This window comes from Pantherophis guttatus, chromosome 2 (genome assembly GCF_059756535.1).
Source record: "Pantherophis guttatus breed Tessera chromosome 2, ASM5975653v1, whole genome shotgun sequence".
Classification (NCBI taxonomy): Eukaryota; Metazoa; Chordata; class Lepidosauria; order Squamata; family Colubridae; genus Pantherophis; species Pantherophis guttatus.
In genome coordinates, this window is record NC_142064.1 from 218,576,201 (window position 1) to 218,598,450 (window position 22,250).

A 22,250-nucleotide genomic window follows, 5' to 3' on the forward strand; every position below is an offset into this window, starting at 1 on the left:
TTTCTGTTTATTGCTCTTTTTGGGACCACATGCTGAACAACAAAACCCACTATGAAGCCCCAGCAACCACTTCCTTAAGCCTTATCTGTCTTTACTCTATCGCTAGTTTGCTAGTTTTTGCATGCTGGCCTCTTCCAGTTTTCTCTGCTCTATGCAAAAGATGCATATACTGTAGTAGTAGCTAGGTAACAAGGAGTTTCAAGGTTCAAGTTTTCTGATGAACATGGAAATCTTTCTTTCTTTCTTTTTGTAGTCTTTCTTCATTTTTATCATCCCCTATCAACAATGTTTGGCGTAATGGTTAAGAAACCAGGCTAGAATCTAGGAGACCATGAACTCTAGTCCCACCTTAGCTAGAAAGCCAGCTGGGAGACTTTTGAGTCACTTTCTCCCAGCCATAGAAAGAAAGTAAGAGCAAACTGCTTTTGAAATCTTGCTAAGAAAACTACAGGGATATGTCCAGGCAGTCATCAGGAATCAATCCTGACTTGGAGGCACAATATCTGCGAGATGGTTATAATAACTGCAAAACTTTAGTGCAGAAAATGGATGTTGTTCAAATTCAGTAAGACTTTTTTTAAAAAGAAGTTACTAGTTATGACTTCTTTACTTCCTCTTTTATCATTTCAGGTGTCAGGGGAGAAACAAAGTTTTGGCTTTTGCTCTTCTGGCAGCCACAACCATTGTTCTTTGATACTGTTGTAGTGTATTTTTGATGTTGTCTCTCCATCTTCTTCTGGGTCTGCCTTGTGTTCTTTGACCTTCTCCTCTTTTTGTATACGCCTTGTTTGGCCTAAGACTCCCACGACATCCTCTCCAAGTGAGCAAATCACTTTATTTACTGTTTTGTGTGTAGTTGAAAATTGGTTCCAATTATTTCTTTTATGGCAGTGATGGCTAACCTTTTCCGGACCGAGTGTGCAAACTGCATGCATGCGCGTGTGCATGCATGTACCCAAACCCCCAAGATGCAATGGGTGCGCACCCCCATGCATGCACGTGCGGGCCCCCAGCATGCCCCTGCCCACACACATGCATGTGTGCCCCCCCCCAATGCACCGCACCCCTGCATATGCGCAGCAGAGACCCAAAGACCAGCTGGACAGCGGGTGGCACATGCACATGTGCAGCAGAGCTGAACTGGGGCGACGGCTCATGTGCCATCAGAGAGGGCGCTGTGTGCCACCTCTGGCACGCGTGGCACACATCATGGTCTTATGGTCTCATTTCGGATTTTATCTCTTCTGGTCAGTCCAGCAGCTTTCCTCAAACATCTAAGTTCTGTGGTGACTAACTTTTGTTTATGTTTTTTTGTAAGTGTCCATGTTTGGCCCTGATAACATAGGCCTTATATGAGATGCTTCTTTGCACTGATTGGTACTGCCTTATGTTGTAGGAGTGAAGCAAGCTGTCCATTCTTGGCTTGCCTTATTGCATTCTACGTGAATCTCTTTGTCCATTATACATCTTTGGTGAACATTGTTCCTAGATATTTGATCTTTGATACTTCTTTTATGATTTTTCCTTCTATTACTACATTTAGAGTATGTTTTTTTCTTACAATTAGGCTGCCAAAATATTTGCAAAATCATATGTTAATTAACACACGATACAGAAAAAATGCTGAGGCCATTGAAAGAATGTAGAGAAGAGTTTGGAGGCTAAAATTTAATCATCATTTGTCCTGAATGGTATTAAGGATTCCAGCCTTGGACAGGGGGTAGACTAAAGGACATCCAAAGTTCTTCCAGTCCTAGGATACTATGATTTTAAATGAATTTCTCCATTTTGTCATTAAGACTCTCATGGAAGTCATCAAGTTCTTGAAGGATCTTAGGGTTCCATGGGACAGTCTAAAAACCCTGTTCCACATGACATTGAGACTTTGGATGATACCGCTACTAGAACCTTTGGTCCAGGGCTTTCATGAAGATGAGTTAGCATTAAGATTAGTGAGAGTCAGTTTCATGTAGCGGTTAAGGTGCAGGCCTAGAAACCAGGAGACTGTGAGTTCTAGTCCCGCTTTAGGCATGAAGCTGGCTGGGTGATTTTAAGCCAATCATACTCTCTCTCAGCCAAATCACCTCACAGAGTTGCTGTGGAGAAAGGAGTATTAGGTGTTTTCACTACCCTGAGTTACTTATAAAATAATATGAGCAGGATAAAAATCTAATAAATAAGTAGTGAATGCCCACCCACGATTATATGGATTTTCCTTTCCTTTCCTATCCTTTTTTGTCATCCTAGCCATATTTTTTTCTTTGTATTGTTCATTATTGCATTTTTTGTTTTTTTATTGTTGACTTGTTAGAATTCATTATCACTGAACACTTTTAAGAATCAAAGGGTGGTATCTCAGAATTGTTATTCTCTCACAATCTTTATTCTTATACCTGTAAGAACAAACCAGCTCCTCTATTAGGATAATCACCAGAAGCTGTGCTTCAAAGGATAATTGCATGGCTATTAAAAAATAAGCCATTCTCTCTTTTTCACATAACCTTGATTTTATCCCTTTTAGGCACCCTATCATTTCTTTTTTTTTATTAAAGCCACCAGTGGGTAATTTCAGTTTCAATTGATTGATATGGCAGCTTTTTTTACTTATTTGCTTTGAAATTAGGTTGCTGCACTTGAACTTGATTTTTTGTTTTCAAAAGAGTTTTGCTTTATTTTTACATTAGCTGCTGTGACATTCAGTAAATGGAAAAGTGGCATTTAAGTTCCCCTAACAATAGCAATAGCAATAGCACTTAGATTTATATACCACTTCACAGTGCTTTACAGCCCTCTCTAAGCGGTTTACAGAGTCAGCATATTGCCCCCAACAATCTGGGTCTTCATTTTACCCACCTGAGAAGGATGGAAGGCTGAATCAACCTTCAGCCGGTCACGATCGAACTGCTGGCAGTTGGCAGAATTAGCCTGCAATACTGCATTCTAACCATTGCGCCACCACAGCTCAAATAGTCAGGACACATGATATAGGACCTGAAATGGAAGATTATAATACAATCTGGACACCAAAGCAACATGTTTGCTTGACCAATTTCTCATTAAAATATATATTTATTTTAATTTCTTCTTGTGCAAAAATACATTTTTCTTTTTTAATATACCGGTATATATATATATATATATATAAAAGAGAAGATAAACTAAATTTGCAGTTAGAATTCATCCTCATTATCATCAGGATGGTCACATGCAGAAAAGATACAAACTTTTAAGAGCCAACATTGAAGCACATATTAAAACAATATACAATTCCTTTCTTGATGTCATCCCTTTTTAATTTTTTAAGCAAAGTGTAGAAATGATAGCTTGATATTAAATTGTAGGTGTGCACAAACATCAAAAATAATTCCAAAATGCCTTGGAAAGGAGTACAACCTCTCCCCCATTCATTAAAGCAGCAGCACCTTTTACTGAAGCTCACACGGAGTAAAGTTGTGCTTCTTTAATGAAAGGAAGTGTGCTTGCGCAAATCCCAAGTAATTTCTTCCTAATTGTTTTTTAAGCATGCACTTCTCTAGTAAGTATCAAAAATGCATTTTATTTTTCTTTTTTGTGAAGCTGAATTTAGTTTTCCATATTTTGGGCAATTTGCTAAATTATAGCTATAGTCAGACATTTACCGCAATAGATACATAAGGGACAGACATTTATTTTAATGTTGTTTTTAAGGCACGTTCAGTAAGCATGTGTATTCACAATTTTCTTTGGTCCGGGACAACTTTTAACAATTGAGGCTATTTATCCAGGTAAGTGAGTATGCAGTTTTCCAAGGATATCCTTATCCTGCCCGTAGACATCTACCGCATGAACTGTATGGATGCTCTGTACACCACCATTATGTCCAGGGACCAAATGTTTACCAAGTGCATTACTGGTTTCAGCAGATTTATTTTGTAAGTCACATTCTCCAGAACAGCGTGTTTGTGCCATGTCTCTAATCCAGTCTTCTTTGAAGCTGGAAAACAAAGAAGAGGCATTCTTTTTATTTATTTAGAAGGAGAAAAAAAAAACCCAATAGCTTTGGTTTAATTTAGCTACAGAATTGCAATTTTACTTGGCATCTGAAATTAAAAGCACAACAAGTAAGAATGTAAAATGCATAGTTAATACTTTTGTAACATGAATAGTTACAAAACTATTCAACAATAGTTACATTAATTTAAAACCAGCCTAAATGCCAGATGTGTACTGTTTGATAAAAAAAGCAATAAAAGAATATAGAGAAATACAATCAATTGTAATTATGTGCATGTAGAGGTGCTTAAAATCATAAACTTTATTCCCTGAAATGGCATAACGCCAAGACATGTTTGACAATTTTAAAATATTAACTAGTTTAATAATGAAACATGTCTTGATTTGTACCAATAAATATTTTTGTCTCTCTCTCTCTCTCTCTCTCTCTCTCTCTGGCCAAGTGTGATTGGACACACAAGGAATTTGTCTTCGGTGCATAAGCTCTTAGTGTACATAAAAGATATAAGTGATAAATCATGATATATATATATATATAGTCATATGGTACTAAATAAGCAATCAAAATCATACTAGGAAACTAAATGGCACACTATAAATTGTAAAGATACAAGCAACATTATAGTCATAAGTACAAAGGAGATAGGTAATAGGAAGGATGAGAAGAATAATAGTAATACAGTCTTAATAAATAGTTTGACAGTGTTGAGGGAATTAGTTGTTTAGCAGAGTGATGGCATATGGGAAAAAACTGTCCTTGTGTCTAGTTGTTCTGGTGTGCAATGCTCTACCCTCGTCGTTGTGAGGGTAGAAGTTGAAACAATTTATGTCCAGGATATGAGGGGTCTGTAGATATTTTCACAGCCCTCTTTTTCACTCGTGCAGTATACAGGTCCTCAATGGAAGGTAGGTTGGTAGCAATTGTTTTTTCTGCAATTCTAATTATCTGTTGAAGTCTGTGTCTGTCTTGTTTGTCTGCAGAGCCAAACCAGACAGTTATAGAGGTGCAGATAACAGACTCAATAATTCCTCTGTAGAACTGGATCAGCAGCTCTTTGGGCAGTCTGAGCTTTCTGAGTTGGCGCAGAAAGAACATTCTTTGTTGTGGTTTTTTGATGACATTTTTGATGTTAGCTGTCCATTTTAGATCTTGAGATATGATAGAACCTAGAAACTTGAAGGTCTCTACTGTTGATACTGTGTTGTCTAGTATTGTAAGAGGTAGTAGTATATGAGGGTTTCTGCTAAAACCTACCATCATTTTTATGGTTTTGAGTGTGTTTAGTTCAAGATTGTTCTGGTCGCACTACAGATGTTAGAGCAATTGGTCTGAAGTCATTCAGTTCCTTGATGGATGGTTTCTTCAGCACTGGGATGATAGTAAAGGTTCTTTGATGCCTATCTTGCAAGTACGACATCTCAGAGAGCTATGGCCTATTATCACCATTTGTGATCTTCCTTGCTAGCTTCTCACAAGCAATGTCGATGGGGAAGCCAGCAGGAAAGGTCAGAAGTTGCTCTGATAAGAAGACAGTCCCACCTGTAGCATCCTCCCATCTGTGCACAACCTCCACTGGCCCAGGGTCTCCCCAACTCACATGCAGTCTGCCCTGGGCCTTCCAAGGTCTCCCTCAACTTCTCCAGATTCATGCATGGCCTGTGCTGGGCCTGCCAAGCTCTCCCTCTGATTTGCATCCGGCCTGTGCTGGGCCTGCCAAGCTCTCCCTCTGATTTGCACCCAGCCTGTGCTGGGCATCCAAAGCCTAGTCTGGACTCACATACAGCTTGCAGTGTGGCCTTCCCACAGCCTCCCACATCCCTCTGCAGCACCCTCATCCCTCCCGTAGCACCTTGATGTTTCCATGTAGGAGTTCTGTCACTTTCCCGTTCAATGACCCAAGAATCAAAAACTAGAAAGTCTATTCCCAACTACACTGTAAAGCAGCTTTGCAGTCTTCACACTGACCTTTACTGGAAAGAAACTTTTGCATAATCCACATCTACACAGTCTTCTTTATGGGACTTTCTTCACTTGGATTCCTTGGAATTCTATTAATTTATCGTTTCTGACATTCAAACACCACTTTTGCAATGGCCTTAGGGAGAGCTGAAGCTATGCAAGAGCAATTACAGGAAATAATTCACTGAATATGATACTTCGTGCTTCTGACGTTGTATTAATGGATTAATGACATTGGATAGAGCATTGGATTTTCACAAAGTAATAAAAGTCAGAAGTGAAACTGAAAGGGCAACAAGAGAGGAAAAGAATGTACAATATAATTTGAAGGGAAAGGTGAGGTTGTCAGCTATGTCTGTGTTTGATTCCTAGCTTCTGGAAGGCATAGAAGATCATTTTCAATTTTAAGGTCTGTCAGAAGGCAATAGTAATTCAAATAGAAAGTTCCCTCAGACACAAATTATTTAAAAAATGTTTGGTGTTTCCAGCCACCGAACCTTCTATCTTTCTGTAACTGACTGTGCAGAGTTGTTTTTCCAACTTGGCAACTTTCAGATGTGTGGACTTCAACTCCAGAACACCTTAGCCAGTATTAGGTTGCCAAGTCTGAAAGACACTTCTCTAGAATATTCTTTGAAGTTTTATGTCAAAGAAACAGCAGGTAGAATACTTTTGCTAGGGTAAAACAAAAGAAATTATTGAAATAATTACACGTTATGCCGGTAGACATTAAATGTCATTAAAATCTGTACCTTAAAATCTCAATAGAACTCCATTTCTCTAAATCAAATTATCTTGACTCAGGTTTGATTTTTATAAGAATAAACCATAATTGTGAACAGAGTGGAGACTGGGAAAAATCAATTATCTCTAGGAATGCTATTAAAACATCAATCACAATGTTTTTAATGGCAACAATTACTGAAGATTTCTCACATCCCACATTTATAGAATTCCAAAGAAATCTCCTGAACAAATCATTTCTATCAGAATATTTATCACTAATAATTTGATCAATTAAATGATCAAATAATTACTATACTATGAGTGAATTTTTTCCTCTCATTTTCCTCTCACATTGGTGATTCTGGATCACCAGATACTCATGACAGATGTTAAAAGAGTATTAATGATTAGATTAAATATAGATTATTTTCTCCCACCGTTATTATTTCTGTAAATAATTCAAGGTGGCAAACAAGCCTAATGCTCCTTCCTTTTATTTTCCCACCACAACAATCCTGTGAGATGAGCTGTGTTGAGAGAGACTGACTGGCCTAGTGGTGGGATGCTGCCGGTTTAACAACTGGTTTGGTGAGTGTGTGCTAAGGCGCTTGTGCGCAGCACTGAAAATGGAGCATTTAGAAGCTCAGCTTACCTTCCAAATCAGCAATGGTAAGTAGAATAGCGAGGGGGGGGTAATCAGCTGTGCCGCATGATTGATATGAGCTACAAAGCAGGAAATAAAGGACAGGATAGAGCGAGGGCAAGTGGGTGGGGGGGCGGGCTAATTGATAGTCGGCACTACTGGTTTGCGTGAACCGGTCCGAACCAGCTGAATACCACCTCTGGACTGGCCCAAAGTCACTCAGCTGGTTTTTATGCCTAAAGTGGGATTAGAACTCACCTGGTTTCTAAGTGGTGGCTTAACCACTAGACCAAACTAGCTGTCTATGTTACCTGGAATAGAAGACTTGTGGAAACAAGTCTAATGGGAATTTGATCATACAGCAGTTTTTTGGGGGTGGTACATTTTATGAATATTTCAACTCACTTTGGCTTTATTTTCATAATTATTTTCCTTAAAGCTTCATTATTCTCTTGCAGATGGCAACTCAGTCACAGATTTTGTGAAACTGGAAAGAACGACCCTGATGTTGGTAGGACTTTGACAGAAGTGACAAAATAATCATAACGTGAATAATTTAATCTTAGTAGAAAAACTGATGCATAAATCAAGAGTGTTGAGAAATATAGTTAAACCTAATTCTTAGCTACAAAAATTCGAGAAAGTGGAGTCACCAACACTGCTCATTTGATTATATCACATTCATTGTTTGGAAGAATACATTGAGATGCATTAGATCAGCAATTAATTAAATTTTTGCTTTTTATTTAGTTTACAGCAATCAAGGAATGACTACGGGTTCTAGCAGCCCAGTTTTTGGAAGCATCTGTGAGGTATGTAAATTTGAAAGTATAGTATACAAGTGCTATCATTTCAACGGAGGGATGATTTCTTTGTACTTTTAAATTCTGAGGTATTTTAGTTTATAAGGAGTGTATCAAAGATATACATGATATATCTGATGGCTGTAACCAGGAGGACCTTTTGTCAGGTTCGCCTGATTCGCCAGTTGCGGCCCTTTCTTGATCGGGATTCCCTGTGCACAGTCACTCATGCCCTCGTCACCTCTCGCCTTGACTACTGCAACGCTCTCTACATGGGGCTCCCCTTGAGGAGCACCCGGAGGCTCCAGCTGGTCCAGAATGCAGCAGCGCGGGTAGTGACGGGAGCAGCATGGCGCTCCCATGTAACACCGCTCCTGCGCGAGCTGCACTGGCTCCCGGTGGTCTTCCGGGTGCACTTCAAGGTGTTGGTTATCACCTTCAAAGCGCTCCATGGCATAGGGCCTAGCTATCTTCGAGACCGCCTGCTGCTACCGACGACCTCCCATCGACCCGTGTGCTCCCACAGAGAGGGCCTCCTCAGGGTGCCATCAGCCAGACAGTGTAGGCTGGTGACCCCCAGGGGGAGGGCCTTCTCTGTGGGGGCACCTACCCTCTGGAATCAGCTCCCCCCAGAGATAAGGAGAATCCAGGACCTCAGTGCCTTCCGTCGTGCCTTTAAAACCCATTTTTTCAAGCAAGCCGGGCTGGCTTAAGATGAAATTTTTAATTGTTTTTAAATGTTTTAAACGTTTTAATTGGTAATGAGTTTTAATTGGGCCAAATTTATATATCTTTTAATTGTTTTTTAATATTTGTCCTGCATGTTTTTTAATTTTGGCTGTACACCGCCCTGAGTCCTCAGGGAGAAGGGCGGTATAGAAATTCAATAATAAATAAAATATGACAACAGGATGGGCATGTGCATAAATATGCATTTTTATTCCTACAAATGTGTATGAATAACTGTATTTACATGCAGATTTCACTTGTAGAATCAGCAGTATATTTTGACAGTTTGATTGGTGTCTGTAGTTTTAATCTTATTTTGCATTGCTTTTTTTAAAAAAAGAAAAAAGAAAAAAAATAATACAGTAAGCACCAATGGCATTCAGAAAAATTCCCTTAATTTTCCTTTGTTATTATTGCTTCTTGCCAGAAGGGATAATAATGTTAATAGCACTAGCAATAAAAAGATGCTTGCACAGTTAAGACATTATAAGTGTGGTCACATATTTTCTGACAGATGTTAAAAATGGCTTTGCAAATAAATTTCCTCCAAAAGGGAGTGGAACAAAAATTCTTGTACCAAAATATACATTTTAGTGGCAGTAATAGATTCTTTATGAGAAAATCATGCACAAGGGAACACCATGTTTGCAACAGCATAATACTATATAAAGAAAACAGAATTACATTGCTTTAAATATTGTTTGACTTCATTGTCTCCACCAAAAGGAAATTATTTAGACTCAAACGAATAACTGCACAACAACCTGAAAACCACTGATTTATCTATCCTTTAATTCAAAATAGTTTTATGCTACTCTATATCCAAAAAAAAAACAAGGGGGTATATAAAGTGTAATTAAAATAAATCCTAATCAGTGTTGGGATTCAAAACATTTTACTAGCGGTTCTGTGGGCATGGCTTGGTGAATGTGGCATGGCTTGGTGGGTGTGGCTTGGTGGGCATGGCAGGGGAATGTAAAATCTCCATTCCCGGTTCTGTGGGCGTGGCTTGGTGGGTTTGGCATGGCTTGGTGGGTGTGGCTTGGTGGACGTGGGGAGGGAATGTAAAATCTCCATTCCCTCCCCAATCCAGGGGAAGGTTACTGCAAAATCCCCATTTCCTGGGACTTTGGGAGGCAGAGAATAGATGGGGGCGGGGCCAGTCAGAGGTGGTATTTACCGGTTCTGCGAACTACTCAAAATTTCTGCTACCGATTCTTCAGAACTGGTCAGAACCTGCTGAATATCACCTCTGGTCCTAATAAAGTGGTCTCCATATTATATAATCCTTCTGCCTGTATATTTTTCTGCTCATTTTAGAAACAGGCATAGAGCTTTGCTATTTATTTATTTTATTTAATATAATTTATTTAATATAATTTATTTACTTTCAACTCTGTCATATTCCACACTGGTTGTACATGAACCTAAAAGGACTTCCTTTCTTCATTCTCCTGGTGTTTTGAAACATACATTCCCCTCACTAACAATTGGTATGATGCAAAACTGTAACGTAATCATCTGGAGGCTTCAGTTCTCTCTATTGTTTTTTTCTGTAAATTGTCCAGAGGAGTGGTGAAATCAAAATTTTTTTACTACCAGTTCTGTGGGCATGGCTTGGTGGGCGTGGCTTGGTGGGCATGGCAGGGGAAGGATACTGCAAAATCTCCATTCCCACCCCACTCTGGGGCCAGCCAGAGGTGATATTTGCTGGTTCTCCGAACTGCTCAAAATTTCCGCTACCGTTTCTCCAGAACCTGCTGGATTTCACCTCTGGTCCAGAGGCATATTGGAGTTGGACAGCCTCCCTTAATAAAAAATGCAACTACTGCTACCACTAGTTGTAACAACAATAACTAAAGGGGATAGCACTAAAGGGATAGAAGTGTGATATATCAATTCTATGATTTATCTAAGTCTCCTATCTCTGGGGTCCCCAAACACCCCACCCAGTCCATGGACCACGGCATGCCAGAAACCGGGCTGCACAAACAAGTGAAACCCTATCTGCGGGATGCAGGAAGAAATGTCCTCCTCCAGTCTGCAAAAAAACGTCTCCACGGAACCGGTCCCTAGTGCCCAAAAGGTTGGGGACCACTGTCCTATCGATTTACTTGGATACTGAAGTCATACAAACACAGAAAGCTCCATTATATCGATCCATTCTGCTGCTCCAACTAATCAAGTATTGTTAATACTTTCTGGTCTTTCAAATAAATATTTTTCTCACTCCCCTGAGCTCTCTATGGCCTCAAGACTATTTCTATCCACAGGAAGAGGTGCTGAAAGGAGTTTTAAATGGACAAATGACAGAAATTTGTCCTAAAACCTGAAAAAGAAGTGTTAATTGAGGATTTAGAGGGGAAAAAAAAACAAGTTGCTAGTTCCTAAAAGTAAGATTGAGGCTTAACAAATGCCAGAGCACAGAAAACAAAAGGGAAAAGAAAGAATTGCTTTATATTAGAAAACAGAGGGTATACCAGAGTAGATATCTTATTGTCTACCTTTCTCATTAATGTTTTTGATTAGAATTCCAACTACTTGAATATAATACAGGGGAATGATTCATTAAGATTATGTTTAATGTGTCCTCCATTCCTATATATGAAAACCCCAAAGCCTACATAGAGCTGATAAAGCAGGGTTGATCCCTCCAGCCTAACTTCTGCAACCATCAGATGATTTCCCAATTATGCCACTGAAATTGGGTGACAAAACCAACAATTTTGTGATTTTTGTACTTTTTAGTCTCACAAAAATACAGAATAAATATGTCATTTACATGTGAGATTATTTTCCATCCCAGTTTCCCAACAACCCATAAAAATGCAAAAAGGGGCTAATGTTTTCAGGCCTGGTTATTGCCCACGTAGATTTCAGCATCTGGAAAAAAAAATCCTACATATTTAAAATGAAAAGTTTATCCTATCTTAAAAGGATCACCATGTAATAAATCTAAGTAGCCCCAATAATATGCATCCTAAATACTGTTTATTATTAGTGATAGTCACATTGAGGGGGAATGATGAAAGTCGTGCTTAAAAAGTCTGGAGGTCACCAGATTGGGAACAGATAGATTTAATCTATAAATCCAATAAGATCTGGCAGCCATCCAGCTCCAAAGCCCATTAGTGAAACTGCTTATAGATCCTTGTATATCAGCTCTTCTATCTAGATCAACATTCTTTCGAATTCCACAATTCCCCCACAATTTCCAGCAGGCCTGGGGGAGGTTGATTTGTTTGTGGTATCTCTTTTATATGTGGCATAATTAGTTTCAACATATTGCTGTTAATTAAGTTACTATTGCTGTTTTCCTTTTATTATTTTAAAAACTGTATTACTTGTATTCCTTCAAAAATTGTATGTAAGTTAAATAAATGAATGACTGAAGATGTGGAAAAGGAAGGGGATGGGAGGGAAAAACTTGTGGTGTTTGATGCCTCAAGATGTGGTGATGAATAGTAATTTAAATGCGTTTTAAAAGATCAGAAAAATCAGCAAAAATGTGTCAATGGTTGCAATTCTATATGCTAATTCTGAAATGACATTATGCTTAAAAGGACTGCTCAGCAGATAGTTATAGAATTTCTCTTAGTCATTAGGATACAATAAAGCTTTCAAATATAGAGACAATAAACCGATTCCAGGGTGGGATGAACAGCAGGAAAGAAAGACTGTTTTGGAAACCAGCTGTAGGACTCTGACAACTATAAAAGCAGGATTTTAGAATTAGCAGAGCCTTGCCTTGAATGTAGAATGTTCTAATGGTCTGTGACATTAGGTCAGTCTTGCTCAACCTTGACAATTTTAAGATATAGGGACTTCAACTCCCACAGTTTCCCAGCCAGCATGCTTAGGAGTTGAAGTCTGGAAGTTGAAGTCCCTACATCTTAAAGTTGTCACGATTGAGAAACACTAGTTTAGAAAAATGGCATGGATATCTCACTGACAAAGTGAGATAACAGAAGCAGGTTTTTGGTTTTTTTTTGGAACAGAACAGTTGGTTTTGTGACGTCAAATGGCACTTATTCAAATATGCAGTGTTATTAGATTTTGCGGTTGCTTTTATCAATAAAACATCTATTGTAACTGAAATTTTTGTTTACTGAAGCCTGGTGAATATGTATAATCTCCACTTTCCTGTATGCTTTAGGTCTTTACTGCAAAATAAACATATTAAAGCAATTTCACTCATTTTGATGCAGCACTTCCTTTTCCAGGTATATTGTTAAGTTAATTTGTGGAAGAAAAAAAATATACAGTAGCATCTTCACAGGTGTTTAAAGCCCTAGATAAGTCTACTCAAATAGAAAACCCACTGAATTTAGTGGTTTTATTTCCAAGTTAACTAGTCAAGATTTGAACCTTGGATTGCTTTTTTTATTTGTAAGCTCCCACAGGCAATAACCCATTTCATTTCAAATGTTTATTCTTTTTCTTCCCAATGCCAATTTTCCTGGAGGCTCAATGTGTTTCTTTTCATTAAATCCTCCACTTTCCCTCACTACAACCCTCAGCTAAAAGCATCCTGATTTAACCTTTTAAACTCCCATAATATATATCTCAGTCTTTCAGAGATAGCAACATCTAAAAATAACCTGCAAATACTTAGGCTGGAGCACTCCAAACAGTAGCTCTTACCAACCAACCAACCAACCAAAATAGTTTTCTTTGCTATTGGTACATAGCAGCTGTGCAACCAATCCTCAGAAGACAGTCTCTCATAGTTAATGAAACCCATCGGCGTTTTGCAGTTCAACCAGCAATTAGATTACCTAACCAGTGACATTTTCCTATTACAATTTCAGCTAGATAAACTTAGCAACAACCTTTATCAAAATTCTTTAGCTTTTTTTTAATGAATACAGAGTTTTAGAAAAAAAAATCAAACATTTATTTTGCAAATCTACATACCAGAAACCCACTTGTAGCTCACCTACTGCATAGTTTGGTGGTTTCATCTACTATACATATATTATGATGTTTCATAAATATAAGAAATTATCAGGGTGATAATCCTGCAGCCCTTGAGCCACAGGTGACCCTTGGTCTAAGTTCAAAGTCCTCTTTCAGGAGGTCAGTTTAGATCTTTGATAAGATTTGTCCCATCCTTCTCTGCCAGGTGCTGTTTGGTGGTGACAGAAGAGGTTATCTGTATGAGGAAAGAAGTCTTTGTTGGGAAATGAGAATTGGTGTCTTCAACCCTTCATGCCCTGGACTCTCAATCATTGCGTGGTTCAGTTCCATTGACCAATCATCATTTCAGGAGTTCCAGGAAAAAAGGGAAGGTTGGAGATCATTTGCCACTTATCTAGATCTGCTAGGTGGACCAGTGGTTTCTTGAAGAGGGGATGCATCATCATCTCCTTCCAAGTCAATAATACTACCTCCATCCTGAAGATGCGTACACAATCATCCTGGTTAAGCTCCCAACACCTCCCTGGAGTCTTTCACCACTTTATAAGAATCAAGTTCTAAAGCACAAGTGACTGTACATCAGTCCTTAAAATGGGCAGGCTCAAACTCATCCCAGATAATCCTGCAAGAAGGTTCTGTCAGACTATCTTCCTCTATGTCAATCCTGAAAATAAAAAGGATTAAGCAAACCCAATACCACTACCCAGCAATTGCATTTTGATTCTCTTTGTTAACAATAGTTCCTATCACTCTTCTTTACCGCCCATCTATTTCTCTGAAGATAGTCATTCCTAAGCTAATGATCTTTTTGTTTCAGTCCCCTCTTTAAAACTGATATTCCTGAACAGGTGTTGAGAGAAGACAGCACACTTTCTATTGTCCTTTGTATTGCTAGGTGTGCCATCCACTTTCTTGGGTAACTCCTTATCCTAGCAAGAAAGCTCATCCAGCCCAGCATCTCCAGGAAAGATTGACTTGACTTACTCTTCTGCCCCAAAACGCTCATCTTCCTTTGTCTCCAGAAATCTCCTGTTGTACTGCCTTTCCCTGAACAAGTGATGCCTGTACGAACAAGTGGGCATGTATAAATGCTGTCTCTTTACACTTTCTGTCTTCTTTGCTGTGGACAAAGTTTTAACATCACATCTTTAAGCCTTCTGTCCTTTCTACTATGGCAAGAGTCATTAATGCTGAATTGAAAAGCTACTGACTTATTTGCTTGCTGGCATGCCTCAGACTCTTTTGGCCTTACATTGAACTGCTCACCCACCTTGGCACAAAGTCTTCTGGTGTGTTTAGTTTTTACTTTGCTTTTTCTGCCTATATAGTTGAACTCTGTGTGAGCTCCATTAGAGTCAATTGCTTCTAGAAATCGTCTATTCCACACCATTCTCTGAACTCCCTCTTTGTTCCTCTCTCTCCTTTAATTGCGTGTACTGCATTCTTTATAGCCTAGTATTAACCACTTCAGATCTCTGTGTTAGCTTTTACACTGCTGATTGGAATGAATGTTCAGTGATTAGCCTCCTTTGTTTTTTTAATAAAGTGCATCTTTTCATTATTCATTATAACTTCATTCTTGGACTTCTGAACACATCTGTTTGTTTCTGGCCTCCAGGGCCCCCCTGTTCATTGAACATTTTTGCCAAAATCTAAAGTTTCCTTAACGTTGACATCTAAAGGTGGCCAAATCACATAGTAACAAAAGGGAGGGAAAGTACTTGAGAAAATGGGTTTAAATTCATTTCTTGCAGCAATGCTTAAAGAAGAAGGAGCATATGGAAGAAAGAATCCATGCAATAAATTTATTTGATTCTGAAAAACACATTTCTGTTCTGACCATACAGGATTTCAATTGCAAAGCATTTAAGCTATTGATATATTTGCCCCCATGTTGACAAAAAATCCTGCTTTGCAGGATGCTGTAAGAACAGAATTATCCAAGTAAAGGAAAAGAAACTTTCATCCATTTGTTAAAATAAATTAGGATAAATGTGAGGACTGTTTAATGTTCAAAGTTGACAAGTTCTTTCTTTTCAGGATAATAAAGAAAGGAATTGCCCTTGGTGGATAAAAGTTGGCACAGGTTTCCAGAGCATTTAGCTATTTGGCACATTGTCTTAACTTAGAGAGGCATAACTATGTTAAAAAAAAATAGCAATTGTTATGTGAGGACAAGAATCTAGGAAATAGTGTGCAAAAATGACATCTAATTTATTGTCTTCCAATTGGATTTCTTACATTATACATGATGGGCCTTTTTGAGATTGCTCTTACTCCAATCATTCCTCTTTACTGCCATGCTGTTAACAGCAATTTATGTGTTGGGATCATTTGACTCTATCTAATTCATTATACAATATCCCTTAAGTGACACACAAAACTGCCATCTCATTTGTCAGCTTCAGGGTTCATTTTCCACATAATCCAGTGGACCAATGGCAATATATCATTTGATATAGAGTGAGTGCCATATACAGATCTTCAGTGTTACTGAAATAGATGTGGGGGGGGGGGAAATGCATGTTGTTTGCTTTGGTTCATGGGACAAGGTATCCTTAGGGCAGCTTATGAGACTGATCAATAAAACAAATCAAACTAACCCTAAAGTTAAGATGGAGGAGTCTATCTTAATACCAGTTCCATTTCCTTTCTCATTCTTTTGTGTTTAGTCACATTCTTGGGCCCATCATAGCTTGGGGATTCCATTGACTCCCCCTCTTCCTTTTTAATTGAATGGCTCAAGTTCAGTGGTGGGTTGCCTCTGGTTCGCACTGGTTCTATAGAATTGGTAGTAAAACTGGCGGGAGGCTTCGCTCACCGACCCCGATGTCATCAGAATGTGGCCCATTGCAAACCTGTAGTAAAGGTAAGTAGAACCCACCCCTGCTCAAGTTGGCTCAAAAAATCAGCCCCCGTGCAGGGCTGTCTTAACGCATGGTCCTGATGGGCACTTGCCCATGGGCCCCACGAGAATAGGGGCCCCATACTAATCTGTGTATGTTAACTCTTCAATGCAACTTGTATCACATAAATACAGCAACATATTTATTACATTTTATTGCATTTTTAAATTAATACTAACATGCATTAATAGAAATTAACACGGATTTTTTTCCGTAGATAAGACGAGCCCGCATGTTTTTAATGTTTCAACATCGATTTTGTTGGAAGTGCCAATAAAATAAATATATATTTAACTTAATTGACCATTTATATTTTTATTCCTGTGAGTAGTTGTCATAGGGGCTCCAGTACACTGCTTTACACAGGACCCATAATGCTGTTAAGACGGTCCAGTCCCCATGGTCCTGGGTACATCACATCATCACTAAACCTTGGGATCAAAATAAGCAGGAAGCAGCTAGCACAGAGGAATGGACATATGCTGCTCCTTTGAGGTGATACACTTTGTCACTGTTGCTATGGTATGCCAGACTGTTAAAATACGAGGATCTAGCCCAAGAAATACTCAGAATTAATGGTATGTTCCAATCATATTTATTGAGTCAACTTTGCTCTCTTATAGGTGAAGTTGCAGTGCTCCCAATACTTTGTGTATGTCGCTTAAGTACTAGGGAGGCATGGCTAAAGGTAAGAAGGAGTTGTGGGGAAGGTGAGGGTGTGGGTGTTAACCCTTATTGTACCAAGTAGGAGGTGGTATGGGAGTTAGGCATTTATATGTGACAAAACCCCCTCTAAATGCCTAACTAGTTGTGTCGGTGTGGGATTCACAAATAAAGACATATTACAAGCATACGCCTAATTTGGATCTTAGGTAAGTGTATTGTTTGTTCTGTAGAGGTTTCGTGAGTATACCAGCTATCTGTTCCTCTGTTTCACAGTGGGTGGCCCTAATAAATCCAATGTTGGAGAGTTGTCTTACGTGCTTATGCTTAATATCTATATGTCTTGACCTTTGGCCCACTGTGTCTGCCTTGGATATCTCGATAGCTGCCTTGTTGTCCTCGAGGATGGTGATGGGGTATGTGGGCTCAGTCCAAATGCTGGACAGTAAGTCATCGAACCAGGTTAGGTTTTTGTGGCCTTAGACATACACACGAACTCAGCTTCGGTGGTGGATGTAGCAACTAAGTTCTGTTTGCCGGTGTACCAATGGACAGGACTGCTATTGAGAAAGAAGATGTATCCAGATGTGCTTTCCTGCTTTTCACGTCTCCTGCCCAGTCAGCGTCTGTGTAGCAGGAGAGTTTGGATTCTTTGGAGGTTTCTGGCTCGAGCACTAGGTATGCGTTGGAGCTGTATTTTAGATATCTGAGGAGTCTCTTTACTGCCTCCCAATGGTAGGTTATGGGTTTGCTGACATACCTGGATAGTAGGTTGACAGGTAGAGCGATGTCTGGCCTTGTCCAGTTTGCAATGTATAGTAGGGACCCTATGGTTGACTGGTATAGCTGGTTGTCTGTAAACGGTTTGTCCTCGTTATGCATGTTCTTCAGGAATTCGGGTTGCATGGGGGTATCGCAGGGCTTGGCGTCGCTCATGTTGCATTTTCCTAGCAGCACCAAGATTTTTTCTTCTTGTAACAGTCAGAAGCCTTTTTCAGTTTGTACGATGTGAACCCCTAAGTACTTGTTTATCTTGCTTAGAGTTTTCAGGGAGAAATGTTTACTCATTTCCTCGGCAAATGTGTCACACTTGTGTTTTTGTTTGCCTATGTACAATATGTCATCCACATAAACGAGGACATATTCGACAGAGTCCTTCCCTCTCCTTACGAAGAAGCACATGTCTGCGTATGTGGCTGTGAAGCCCATTGCTCTAAGGATTTCGGCCAAGCATTCATACCACCTCTTCCCTGATTGTTTGAGTCCGTACAGGCTTTTGTTCAGAAGACATGTGTTACCTTCCTGTGGCTTTATGCCTGGTGGTGCCTTAACATAGATCCTTTTGTCGAGCTTGGCATGTAAGTATGCGGTCTACACATCAAATTGGTACATCTCGAGCCCTAAAATGGAGGCTATTACTAAAGCACTTTTGACACTTTCAGCTCTGACGGTGGGGGAGTATGTGTCAGTGTAGTCTTCTGGATATTTTTGTGCAAACCCCTGTGCCACTAGCCTTGCCTTGTATAGTGTTTTATTGTCATCCAGAGTTTTGATCTTGTATATCCATTTAGTTCCAATTGGGGTTTTACCATCTGGAACCTCGGAGGTTGTGTATATGTCTAGTTCTTTGAGGCTATTCATTTCCTTCTCCATAGCTTGTTCCCACTTTGTTCTCTCCCCCTGGGGTAATTTAAGCACTTCTTCATATGTGTTTGGTGTCTGTATGTATGGACATTCTTTACTCTTAAACCATCAGTACATTTTGTCATCTTTTGTACAACAGGAAAACTAATGTGGCCTAGCTTCATGTGTAGGAGGTATGCACAGTTGTCATGTATGGGTTTACCTAACAAGAGTTTGTTGTCATCGATGGGCACGTGGTTATGTTCGCTGCCCTTGTCTCTTGGTGGCTGTCCCCCTCTACCTCATCATTGTTCTCTCTATCATCTTCGGAAGACGTCTGTTCCTGCGTTGCCCCTGAGTTAGTGTTTATGCTTAGGTGATTAATGTTGCCTGCTTTGAAGTATGGCAGGCCATCGCTAATTATAACCTCCCCTATGTCCTTCCCATTCTTGACCATGTGTGCCTGTCCTGCCTTGAAAGTGACTTCGATGTCTGTGTCCTTGCTTAGCTGCATGGCGGCCAGTATGTTGTATGGGGTCTCTGGCACGAATAAGACCCCCTCTATTTCTCCAATCTCTGGTATGCTTAAGTTTCCCTTCCCCGCCACTCTGACGTTGTTTTGGTTTGCTACTTTAATCATGAAGTTTTCCGCTGTGAATGAGGAGAGTAAGTTGGCATTGTGGGTGGTGTGGTTGGTTGCACCTGAGTCTAATAGCCAAATGTTCTTCTTCTTTACTCGTTTGTTGTTGTGCCCCCGTCCTCCAAGCCCATAGAGTGAGCCTGAATGGCTATCCCGGGAGCTATCTCTGTGATCTCTTCTGCTGTTGGGGTTGGGAGAGTCCCTGCGCCTGAATCTGCATTCTGGGGACTGTCTCTGTCTGTACCCTGGTCTGTCCCTGCGCTGGCTGTGTTCCCTACCTCGGATGTTTCTGGGGCAATTTCTCTTGTAGTGATTCCTGGAACCACATAGGTAGCGTTCGGGTGTGTTGCTGCTCCTGTCTGGGGAACCTAACCTCCTGTCAGTTCTGTGATCTCTGCAGGACTGTGAGGAGTTGTGGGGAAGGTGAGGGTGTTAACCCTTACTGTACCAAGTAGGAGGTGGTATGGGAGTTAGGCATTTATATGTGACACAGACATTCGTGGGAGAAAATAGCAATCATATGCCAAGCAAAGTGGTAAGTGATAGACAGCTCATTCGCCCAGCTTGCTCTTAATCTCTTATGACTGGTTGCAGTGTCTTGCGGTCATGTGACTGTGATTTGTGACTTTTAAACTTTCAAATTTTCTGGCAGAAAGTGGCAACCCCTTACCCACCCACTGCATATTCTGGATTTGCTGAATGACCTCACGGTTTGCTTAATGATTTGTGATTCACATACAAAGCAAAAATAGAGAAAAATAATGGTATCAAAAATATACATTATAATCAAGATAATAAAGTTAAGTGTAGAACAATAGTTTCTTTGCCCCTTGGGAAGGTCATACATTCAATCCCTGGCACCCTGAATTGATAGGCCAAATAGGAATAAGAAAGACCGGTATTGCTGGTCAGCGGAGACAAGGGTAGGTTATGTTCTGATCTAGGCTTCCTGAGTCAGTAAAACACATGATAGTTCCACAAACCTCTTTTATTGCAACAGCTGTGAATTCTGTTCATTCACAGATGAGTCCCAAATAATTGTAAAGAGTCCTTTGGGATAAGGCTGATAATCACCCACCTTTATCTCCCTTGACACACTGCCAAAGACCTAATTGGCAAAGCCACATGGAGTCCAGAATCAAACAGAGCTTCAGACTTTAAACTGAACAGAATTAACAACATTGCTTCCTGCAAAGGCCCACGTGCCTTTGCTCCTCTTTTAAGTCTTATGGGAGGGGCCAATCATCTCCAAGCCCTACTCCCAAGTTGTCCCTTTTGTTTTAATTGTTCTTGCCTTCTGGCAGCTCTGCGCATGTGCGCACTGGGAACAGGCTCCCCCTGTTCTTCTGCCTCACTGAAGTCCGACTCTGGAGGCTCCAGAGGCAGCCCATACCTCCCAGATGGCCCTTTCTCTGCCTCTGACACAGAGCCCTCGTCCGAGCCTTCCCCAGACTCCAGGACTGGCCTATGTTCCTCCCCAACCTCCTCACTGTCCGACTCTGCTGCCAGCTCCGCAGGCCGGCGGCAGACTACAATAGGTTAGATGGACAAAGAGCTTGATATGGTATAAAACAGTTTTCTATAGAGCTAAAGTGGTATTAATGAGGCCATAAGGAGATTTCTTTGTCCTTCTACAAGGGCAATTTCTGGCCCAGTGGTGGGTAGACTGGAAACTGCAGCAGGAATAATTGAATGCTGGAAGTCCTCCAACTGATCCAGTACAAGGCAGCACTAACTAATGGGGTGCATAGGAGTGGCTTCTTAGGGAGACTCGGATAGCCATACAGCAGGAACAGAACATTATTATATTATCTGTTCTGACCTTTGCAAGTTACTGCAAGGCACAGCAGCCATTTTACACTTAGCTTTCTTTCTATCACAAGCAGCGAATACGTTCACAAATTAAGGGTGGAAGATGCCGCAGTAAGAACTTTTCCCATTATCAGAAACAAGATGGAACACCTAATGCAGCTCAGTTTTAAACAGATTTCTCTTCCAAAGAAGAGACAAAGTGGCATAAAGTAGTTACAGACAAAATTCTTGCAAATTTTGTCCTGTTACATTTCCATTCCTATATGAGTGGAGGAAAATTTGCACCTGTGTTAGATTTTGGATTTTCTAAAAGGGAACAATCTTGGTGGGTTTTAATTTCCCAGCGCAATTGCAGCAATTCCTTTATTTATATTTAGCTTTAAAAAAAAATGGAATCACTTTACCAATTGTGAGAACTTCTACTTAGCCAAGTAACAAATATTATAAACAGCCTATGATTAATTTCAAAGGTAAAATATCAGATGGCTTCATTTAGGGTTAAACATTACATTTATATTTAATGCATAACTTGCAGCTTCACATCATTTTAAAAGTATAATTAAAGATAAGGGAAATATAGGTTTTCTATACTATTACAGCATGATGGGAGGAGATACACACTCCTGGGAGTGTTAGTGAAAAACACTAAAGCTGATAATGTCAAATTGGATTATTTTCCCCCATCACCCAAATAAATATGATGAATTTGGTCCCTATTCCTGTTTGATGCCATGATGGTTCATCTTTGGTATGCATGGAACAGTTTCTTGGTCCATAATTACATGCCCTGCAGGAGAACTAACCATCAACTGGCTGTTACACAGACAAATAA

General features: G+C 39.9%; 1 protein-coding gene across 4 annotated transcripts in view; it reads right to left on the reverse strand.

The window, feature by feature from the left end:
• Positions 1–3,553: 3,553 nt before the first annotated feature.
• Positions 3,554–22,250, reverse strand: part of SUSD3 (sushi domain containing 3) — a 60,782-nt gene continuing 42,085 nt past the window's right edge. For all 4 annotated transcript variants that reach the window (XM_034437379.2, XM_034437369.2, XM_034437388.3 and 1 more), the window contains one exon: positions 3,554–3,973. In XM_034437379.2, coding sequence (XP_034293270.1) covers positions 3,757–3,973 — 217 coding nt within the window. In that variant the 3' untranslated portion in view covers positions 3,554–3,756. The remainder of the gene's footprint in view (positions 3,974–22,250) is intronic.